Raw genomic sequence first — 10,298 nt, 5'->3', positions numbered from 1 at the left:
CTTGGGTTTGATGAATTGGCGAGGTTCAAAAGGAGCACAAGAAGCTGCCCTGAAGAAGACAGCTGTATGAGGTGCTGAGGTGCTGAGGCACTGTTGAGCTACTGTGTATTTTCGACTAGCTTTGCACATTTGACTAGCCTTTTCTTGTCTCGTAGCATGAGGCTTACACATTTGAGTTCTTTAACGGCGACGAGCAGTCTATCCACAGCGGCCCCGTTGGCTTGACGCTCTCTTCGCTATTATCTAGTGTGGTTTTTCAGACCTATTCCCCGTGTAGTAGCTGCACGAATTGGTTTTTTTTCATGTGTACTGGTTTTTGCTTTTCTACCTGCCTTGCGAGCGACGGTGGCTCGGTAACTTTTCTGCTGTTTTTCATGCATTTGGTCTCGACGTACACATAGAATACACGAGTGGTAGTGTGTTAAAATGGAGGGGTGAGTTGTAGCCAAGCTACACTTTGGCGCCTGCTACAGTAATTATACTTCAATAAGGATTAGCCGAAGGAACTGATTAGGTCTTTTGTCTGTCCGTATAGCTGATTAATTGTGAAGTGTTTTTTGTTAAATATAAGAAGACACAATTCTGCTGCAATGTTGCATACGTGCGCGCTAGGTGCTATGTATACCGATCTCCGAATGCCACATAGTTCCTCGAGGATGAAGCTAGGCACACACTCAGGCGTCCTCCTACCCTTTTGTCGGGATCTCCGGGGGCTGAGGATAGGGGAAGGTTGGAGTTCTTTTCGAAAACAATGATCTGAGATTGCATTAAGACTGGAGCCATATGCCAGGTTTCCTGCTGACACCCTCGATGGAACGCTACACTTGAAGTTTGAAGCCTGAGAGTCACTGGCAGAGAAAGTAAGAAGCTGTTTGAGAAAAATTTAATGTACTAGGCTTGCACTGATTGTTAAGTGAGATGTCTCCATACGAAGACCTTTTTCAAGAGGGGATCCTCCAATTCGTACATTGGTAGAGAACACATGGAAGCCATGAAAAGTGCGGTAATACCCGTGGCTTTCTTTCTGATGGTCAATATGGGCTACTCCAATCGTTGCTGACATGGGTTTCTTTCTATTTCATATTCCTGAGCCTTGCACAGGAAGCGCTCTCACCACTGCTTCACGCATCACTCCGCAACGCTTGTCTTTTAGAGCTCCAGCCAATAAGAATTATACGTGCCGTACAAACTGAAAATTAAGGCGGTAGGAAGGGGACGTAAGAAGTGCTCCCCTCCCTCACCTTCTCCCCCCCCCCGCAGTGGCGGCTGCCAATCGTACAAGCGAGTATAAAGTATGAGAATAAGCCCCTTCAAAGCTACAGAAGAGCTTATTAGCAATAATGTGTGGGGAATTTTGCTGGAGAAAAAGAAGGGGCCCTAGGTGTTGGTGCCCTGGCGTCTGACCTTTTGCAAAGCAACCTAGGTGTTTCAGACAAGGCCTGGGCAGCGGCTTGCTGCATCTTTTCGTCCTTGCCCTTTAACGCAGTTGCAAACAATAGAGCCCGTTGAAAAATAAGTCCTAGCCGCAGACTTAGAGGCCATTTTACTGATACCCATTCTCGCCTCTCCCACCCCAAAGGCGACGACACATACTACGCCAGCTGCCCCTCGCGGTGCCCCACAGCTGTGGAAGACGCAGAGGGACCTGTTTGTGCCTGACGGTTGCGTTTTGTTGCTGTTTTCTTTTGCTTGTTCGTTTTTCGTGTCTCTCCACTCGCCAAGAAGGCAGTTTAGGGGCCTTTGCTGAGCTGTGACGCCCCGCACCAGCGCCAGCCGGTGGCCCCTCCCTGCAGCGGCGTTGGTGCTCTTCCTCTTCTTTCTCGTTTACGCATCTATAAACTGCACTGCTTAATCTCTATTTAGCATACAAAGATGTTCTTCAGCAGCTTTCCCTTTGCGGAAGACATCCCTGGCCAGGGTAGGCCGAGGGGGCCACCCAAGGAGAGAAACACAACCAAGTTCTACGAGCTCCTTGAGGTTGATAAGAACGCTTCCATACAAGGTCAGACTCCTCCTGCGTTCCTAAGTCCCCTTATATTCGCATTATGTGGTGGCAACCGCGACAGCACGAACGGCCGCAGCAGATGCTGTTCTAGCATCCGCAGGGGCGGCTGCAGCACCAAACTGTCTCATTGAAGGATTGGCTCCTATTTGACCCCATAGAGATGCAGAACAGCACTTCAGCGGAGTGGCTAAAGCAGAACTCTCGAAGTAGCAGCATACCGTGTCATTCATGTTCAAAACATGTCGGCTTCTGCTGGGGCGGGTGTATCGCCACTTGCTAGAGGCCGTCATCGGCATTCGACGGCGTCAGCAGCTGCAGTTTTAGAGGCACTCTGGACAGCGAGTGACAGGCCTTAGGACCCTCTGTCCTTGCTAGGAGATCTCACATTCACATTCTCTCCTCCGCGTTTTGAGCAGTGGCAGTGCAACGCCCTGTTAAACATGCACCTGCAGGAAGCGCGGTGAAGGGTGATGAGTTGGTAATTGCGGGCTTGTCTTTCTGATGCAGATATCAAAAAAGCCTACCGCAAGTTGGCGATTAAGCACCACCCGGACAAGGGAGGTGACCCAGAGAAGTTCAAGGAAATCTCGAGGGCGTACGCATCTTATCACCTCTGTTTCCCCTGTATATGCTCCCCGTACACCAATACGAATACATATGTGATGGTGCTGGTACCAGTCAACGGCGGCGTTTTGTCTGTATTATACCAGGCGTACTTGAAGCCGCATATCGAGTAGCTTTGATATTTTTTCATGGATTTACGGGATTCGAGATCTCGATGTGTATCTGCGCAGATATGAGGTGCTGAGCGACCCCGAAAAGAAGAGTGTGTATGATGAACTCGGAGAGGAGGGCCTTGAGGGTGGGGGAGCTGATACGGATCCCTCAGATATCTTTGACTTGTTCTTTGGAGGCAGGAGACCTGGGAGGCAACAGAGCAAGAAGAAGGGGGAGGACGTCGTCAGCACCATAAAGGTTACTCTTGAACAGGTGAATGTCGCATGTTGCTGCTTTTGCGAAAACGTGGGGGAGTTGTATATGCTGGCGGCGTCTACAGACTGAATTTTACACTGCAGCCACGTATGCATTGCTGGGGAGAATCTGGCATTTTTGGTGTGGGACGTTACGGGGGTGTTCACTTTCAGATATATAACGGTGCCCCGCGGCGCATGGCCATCAACAAGGACGTAATATGCAAAGATTGCGAAGGCAGGGGAGGCCCTCCGGAGGCGCTTATCACTTGTAAAGAGTGTGATGGGTCTGGCGTCAAGGTAATGGTAAGTTTGGGGTTGAGGAGCTGCGGAAACGCGCTGAGACAGTTCTTGCTACCAGGCGCATGTGCGTCATGCGTGAGCTGGAGGGTCACAAGATTTGCTTGATCTGTGTGTTGGTGGTACTGCTGCCAGATACGCCATTTGGGGCCCATGATTCAGCAGACGCAAGGCATTTGCCATGCATGCAAAGGCCAAGGTCGCAGCATTGAGCCTTCAAAGCGGTGCAAGGGCTGCTTGGGGAAGGGGGTTTCCAAGGAAAGGAAGATTCTGCAGATTTTTATCGAGAAGGGTGAGAGCAGAAAGCACAATCAATCTCCTTTTGTCTGCACGACAGCGTACCGAACAGGGTTCATGTATGGGATCTGAGAGCGGTGGTCAGGATTTTTTTCGGGAGCGCTGTGTTTTCGTATTTAATGCCTTTTCATGTGATCAGGTGTAAAGAATCATCACAAAATATACTTCAGGGGGGAGGCAGATGAGCGGCCTGGCGAAATACCGGGAGATGTCGTCCTTGTGGTAGAGCAGCAGGCAAGCCACGCTTATGCCCCTGTGTTGTTTTACTTACCCTTGTGTAAATTTCTGGGGTTGCTGGATGAGTAGGTCCCAGCGTCGATGTGAACAGCTCATGCGCGCATGCGCAGCATTGCGGTGTACTGCATGGACGCCGCTAGAGCCATGCGTATACAGTCGAGAATCCTCGCAGGTAGGATGTCTGTACAGTCAGTTTCTGTCTCCGATGCCCTGTTGTTGGCCTTTAGGAACACGAGGTGTTCAAGCGCCGCGGCAATGATCTGTTCATGACGAAAAAGATTTCCTTGTACGAAGCACTTTGCGGTTTCAAGTTCCTTCTTACGCACTTGGATGGCCGCCAGCTCCTCATTCAGGTGGGCACTTGCACTTGCTCTTGTTACTTCTTGCATAGTTGCAGAAAAGAATTTTTTTTGGAGGGCTCTGAACTCAAGGCAGGGATTAATTTAGTGTTTGGCCTTTCAAAAGGGGAGCTGAACCGCGAGCCTGAATTGGCATTCGGCTGTTTTTTTCATGGCGAATGCCGCCGCGGCTCGCGAAAACTGACGATTGGCCCCTGGTTTTTAACTGCCTATTAGGCTAAGTCGGGGCAGTTAAAACCAATGCCTGTTCGCATCTAGAGCCTTCAAAAAAAGTCTTCATTCGGTGCTTGCTGGATGTTTTCTCTTGGCCTGTATGCTGCCGAAACGCGGTACCCGTAGTGTGCGCGGCTTTTTCAGCCGGGAGTGCAAAAGGGTTTATGAGCTTTATGTATCCCAGGAAGGGGTCGTTCGTGTTTGAGGTATGCGCGGGTTTGTGCTTTGTCCTTTGGAAGAAGCTAGAGAGCGAACGCTGCTGCTGCTCCTCGTGGTGTGTGGATTTCTTGCAGGGAACACCCGGCGAAGTTGTCAAGCCTGATGCAGTGATGTGCGTGAAGGGGGAGGGTATGCCGAATCACAAGAATCCTTTCATTAACGGTGAGCAGATCCTCGTTGGTGGGACAGGAACGCCTAGCGATCTCAGCAATGCTTGGGCATTTTTTGAAGCCATGCAAGTGCTTACTTGCACGTTCTCCACAGGCCTCCTTTTAAAGTGACATTTTGCGTTGTTTGCGTTGTTTGCGTTGCATGCTCGCCCTCCAGGAGAACTGTACATTGTTTTTGACGTCGAGTTCCCCCAGAGGGTGCCGGAGTCTCTCCACGCCAAATTCCGCGAGATCCTCCCGCAGCCAGAGAATGCGCCCATGGTAATTCTGCTGTTTCATGCATGCGAGACGAGCAAAAGAGCATGGCATGCCCCTAGGAGGGTGGCACCCTGCGTCTTCACTGCGTCCCCATCGCGCACGCGGCTTTAACCGTCGGAGATGATGGCGTATAGAAAGCTCGCACACACCCCCTCCCCCGCACGAACAAGGGTGTTCTAGACATCTGGCTTTGCGTGGTTGCTCAGGTTGACGAGGATGACCCCAAGGTTGAGCATCACGTGTGCGAGAGCGTTACTCCCGAGGAACTGCGTGCTCGCCAGCAGCAGCAGCGCACTCAAGGTTCGGGCGAGGCTTATGAGGAAGATGACGAAGAAGGCCATGGAGGAGGCCCTCAAAGAGTTCAGTGCCGGCAGCAGTAATAGCGGAGGGTACAGACACCTGCACACCAACACCCAGTAGAGCTGTTCTGGCACGTAGAGGCAGCACTGCAGCTGCCCTGCCATGCGAAAGCCGTCTTCGCATCCTCGTTGTAGTAGTCCGCAGCGCTGCCGTTTCCTCAGTTTTCACAATTAGACTGGAGGAGGGTGGTGGCGCTGTGGGGGAAGAGTGTTGGGGGGGAGTTTAGTTGAGGGGAGATACATAGGTGGGGGAAAGTTATGGCAGTTGGAAGTTTGCTTTTGGACGGGAACGCCGTAGAGCGGCCACTACTTCTTCGGTAGTTACCGATGCGGCTTCCACAGCAGCAGGCACCTGCACATGTGCGGGTGCAAGCAGCTGGCGCTCATAGGCGGCTAGCATCAAAACAGTTGGCGTTGCATAGAAGGAAGAGCTCGGATGATTTTATGGCAGCTGTAGCCTTCCCCTGAATAGACTTTCGATTTCGCCGACTGCAAAGCTTATGTTACAGTAACACGGCTGTGCACTTGCACGGCCTTCTTGGAAGGCACCTTTTCAGATCTGTGTTGCTCGCATGTACTGGAAGTGGTTGCTAGGCGAACCGCGATAACAGAAGGCCTGCTGGGCGGAGCTAATGCGAATGTGGCCAGTTGGTGAAAGGGGATGCTCCTTGTTACCACGTGCACCTACAAAGTCTCTCTCTGCTTTTCGGAGAATTCGTAGTGGGGAGATGCAGCGAATAGCCGGATTCGGCAGAATCGCAAAGGGTGTTGCTTGAGACCGTGGGGTAGTTGAACGTGGCATAGCGTCATTGCACGTTCCTTTGCAGGTACCTCATTTTAAGGGGTATTTTGCTACGTCAAGAAACGGAAAGGTGTTGGCGATATCTTATGAACCTTTGCAAGCGGCCGTGGCACCAGGACTCGACTGAGCACGGTCCTTAGGCAAGCACGTGCAGGGGGAAGCTACCCGAAAAAGAGCGTGTTAAAGTGCCGTTTTCTTGGAAGAAAGAACAGCCAATCAAATATCCATAAATTAGCTGTAGAGTCCCACGAGGAGTGCTTTTCAAACTACCTCTATCTCCCCTCTGACGGTGCGTTCCCTCCGTTGCGGCTAATCCTAATCCGCGCCTGCTGGCAGGGTGTCTCACTGGGTAGAGGCCGGCATCCGCTCAAGTGCGTGACAGGGAGGGCTGCAAATTAGCCGTTGCACTGCAGAAGTGTGCTGCCCCTGGAATTCATTTCTGTCAGCACGCACGAGACGCAATCAAGGTTACTTTTCTGAACTACGATGCTTGTGCCTAGCCAAAAATCCCGTGCTTGTAGCTGCAGCAAGCCACGCAGCATGCAGCCCCAAGATGGGGCAGAATGGCCCTCTTTTTTCCACTACGAGACAGACAAGGCCCCGTCTCTGCGGGATGTCCCCTGCAGCAGCGGCAGCAAATGCCTTCTATCTAGGAATCCACATGCGGCGAGCTGTGTTTTTGTACAGCGACACAAATTAACCGCTTGGGCGCTTCGAGCCAGCACTCCTCGGCTTTGAAGGATACCAAAACAATCATCACCGGGTCGGCAGGCGCGCGCATACAACCCCCATCGAGTGGGTGAGAGACTCGGTGAAGCAGCACATTGCGAGATTCCTTCCGTTGCTGGTAAACTCAACGCAGACAAAGCCCCAAAGAGTCCCCCTTTCCAGGATCCACTGTTTGACCCCTGGTAACGACTACACTTGTCGTTGACAGCATGCCACACGTTCAATTTCCCTGTCAACTTTTCGGCTTCCTGGAAGATTTCTTACTACTCTTGCTGCCGGTTGCCATCGCACAAGAGCTTTTTTTCTGCTTGATCTTGCTGCTATCCGAGCTCTTCTCTACAACAATAATTCCAGGGGACGTCTCGGAAGTGCTGCTATCCGAAACGGTCTCAACTCCCACTGCTGCACGCGTTTCCTGCTGGCCTTCCGCGTCACTTTCGTCGCTCATCCCTGCCTCCGACTGGCTGTCACTCTCGGCGCTGCATTGCGAATTCTCCCTGCTTTCCCCCTCTTCACTCTCGCTAGCGCTCGTCATGCCTTCGCCCTCGGAGACTCGGCTGCTAGCAGCGACATGCTCCGCGTCGATCCGCTTCTCGTTCTCTTTGCTAGACACGTCGCCCACTGCTGCGCCTTCTCTCCGAGCCTCTTCTTCTTGAGGCTTCTGATCCTTCACACTCGCTGGTGCCTCATCAGCCTCCTCCTTCCTTTTACGGGATCTACGGTGCTGCTCCTTTCTCTTGTCATTTCTGCTGCTGCTGCGGCTGCTGCTGCTGCTACTCCTACCTCGCCTGCTGTCGACAGAGTCTCGACTACTGTCTCGGCTATCGACGCTGGTCCTGCCGCGCTTCCTGCCACGGTGCCGCCTGTCCTTTCGAGATTTAATAAGGAGATCTTTGCGCGCCTTGCTAGACCGACTGGTGTGTTTCCTCGAGCGTCTCCGATCTAATGAGGAACTAACGCTTCTGCGTCTGTGTTTCTTGCTGCTCCTACTGTCTCGACACTTTCTCCTGTCAGGAGTGCGGCTCCTGCTGCGACTCCGACGAGACCGCTTGAGCTTGGTGGCATGTCTGCTACGCCTTGCGCTGCTGTGGCAGCAGCGGCTCACACTGCTTGCACTGCTGCTGCTGCTAATACTCCGTCGACTTCTACGCTCGTTGCGGTGGCTGCTGCCCTTACGGTGTCGACTCCTCGTGCTAGGCCTCCTTCTCCTTCTTCTGACACTTCTGCTCCAACTGCGACTCGAGCTCCTGCTGAGATCGCTGCTGTAGCGCCTCCGCCAGCGATGATGGTAGCGGTCATCAGAACTCCTTCTTCTCTCGCGGCTATGACACCGCTGCCGCAAGATTGAAGGTGTTGAGCGTGAGCGCCTTAGGTCTGGACTCCGTTCAGCCATACGTTTGCGCTCGCTGCAGCCAAATGAGCGGCATAAGGGAAAGATGGAGAGCAGTCAACAACTAGAAACATGCAAGTGCAACATGGAGACAGACACGCCCCACGGTCAACACCAACGTCGTACGTCCCTCCAAAAAAGCATAGAAAGTGGTAATTTGAACACTTCACAGCCATCCTGCATATCTCCAGGTAGGTGCAGTGGTGACTACACACAAGGCCTTCTCTGATATATGGCAACACAAAACAACAGACGCCAGAACGGCCGTCTACAGCCACCTAAAAAGGAACCAACTTGGCTAGCCAGCTGAATGTGCAGCTGCTGCCCTCCGCAGCCTCGGTATGCCAAAGCAAAGCTGGCGGGTGAAGCTTCTTCTCATGCAGTGCGGACTGCTACAGCACTAGGGAGTTCGATGCATGAATGCAGCATGGCCCCTGTGCACCAGCATGGACAAAAGCGAGCAACAAAACTTTGTCCTTACTTTGCTCTTGGCGTTTTGATTGAATTGTTTGCTTGTTGGAATTGTATCAAAATGAAAACTTACACATCTTAACCTGTCAAGCTGTAGTTGGATACTGAGGTATAGGGTACTTTTGTATGCGGTTTGTCGGAGTTCGGAAGACTGCTACATTTGCATGCTGGCGCTGCGGTTCGGCCTCTAAAGTTTCTCCCGCGTCATTTCCGCAGGAGCGGTATTTTGGTGCACCTTGCATGTTTGCTTACTGAGTACGCCGAGAGGCGAACATAGTCTGTCAAAGACTTACATTTCTTCTCGCTTCTCATACATGAGCCGCTGCACGCAGACAAGCAGCAGAAATAGCGAAACGAGCAAGAAATTAAGAAAATTCAGACCACATCCCGCCTGCGTCATCTCTACAGTCGAAAACGAAAGTCGGCAGCCCCTGCATCCCGAGGACTCCTCAGACAAGGCCTAATAGGGAAACGCCAATGAAGCTACAACGGGGTGGAATTACGAATTGTGGAAATACTTCTCACTAAATAGTGGTATACTTATGCTGCACGATATCTAAGAGTCCTATTCTTCGAAAAATTCATACCATTTGGTCTGGAGTCTTCGGATCGCTATTCGCCAAATGAACGGTTACGCGATAGCCCATGAACAATTCGTTCTGGAGCTCCTTCATTGCCCTCTCTCCATCCTCCTCCTTTTCGAATTCAAAAAAACAGTAGCTCCTACATGGCAGTGTGAGAGGAAAGAGCAACAGGAAGCGGTGTCAAACATCCAGGTGGAGAGTTGCTTGCTTCCGTCTGGTTGAGCACTCCGAGCAACACGAGCGAAGATGCGCATGAATGTACTACCATACTAGAACGCAACAAGACTCATCTACCGACGAGCCTCACCCTCAGATAAAATGTGCAGCAGCTTGCCTGGGTGTTCGGTGCACATGATGCACGGGGAGGTACATCTCCTTAACGACCCCCACCCTTGAAAGGAAATTTTTCACGTCTGAGGGTGTGGCGCCCTGCGCGACTCCTCTTAGCATGTACGGGAACCGGCGCATACTCCGTATTGCCTTGATATTCTCTGCCATCCACAGCTCCCCCGCCCGCGTGGGGGACAACCTGTCAAAATTCATTGCCGTGGCTGCTGCGTGCTCTTCTGCAGTTTCACGGGGAGATCCTGGAGCAGGGGGAGAGCTTACCCTGCTCCGAGAGAGAGACACCGAAAAACCACGCCCCTGGGGCGGCAGCTGAGTCATAAATAACATCAGAAAGCCGGAGGGCAAAGTCGCCTCCTCCCCCTGATGCAAAGGCTCAGGCTATGAAGCCTGGCCACTGCCGCCACTTCAACCAAGAAACCCACACTGATCAGTGCACCAGAGAAAAGAAAAGTCAGAGAAAGTCATTTGGATGAAGGTGTAGCCTTCGGAAGCAGAAACCTGCACGGGCAAGAGCGGGAAGCTGAGGGCTTCGGCTGTTGATGCTAACGGCCGGGAGATATGATCAGGCAAGGGAATACCCCATAGA

The 10,298-nt window shown here is 52.1% G+C and overlaps 1 protein-coding gene across 1 annotated transcript; it reads left to right on the top strand.

Moving 5' to 3' along the window:
- Window positions 1-1,872: 1,872 nt before the first annotated feature.
- On the top strand, window positions 1,873-5,409 carry LOC34617583 (dnaJ protein homolog). Its single transcript, XM_022730945.1, has 10 exons — window positions 1,873-2,002; window positions 2,513-2,600; window positions 2,800-2,995; window positions 3,151-3,282; window positions 3,412-3,568; window positions 3,713-3,795; window positions 4,038-4,163; window positions 4,676-4,763; window positions 4,929-5,032; window positions 5,236-5,409. Exons 1-10 carry the CDS (start codon window positions 1,873-1,875, stop codon window positions 5,407-5,409), a joined length of 1,278 nt encoding a protein of 425 aa, XP_022592843.1.
- Window positions 5,410-10,298: the final 4,889 nt, after the last annotated feature.

This window comes from Cyclospora cayetanensis, unplaced genomic scaffold, assembly GCF_002999335.1.
Source record: "Cyclospora cayetanensis isolate NF1_C8 unplaced genomic scaffold, CcayRef3 CcayRef3_contig_282, whole genome shotgun sequence".
In the NCBI taxonomy this organism is placed as follows: domain Eukaryota; phylum Apicomplexa; class Conoidasida; order Eucoccidiorida; family Eimeriidae; genus Cyclospora; species Cyclospora cayetanensis.
The sequence above is the reverse complement of the archived record's forward strand: the minus strand, read 5'-3'. Positions and strand labels throughout refer to the sequence as shown.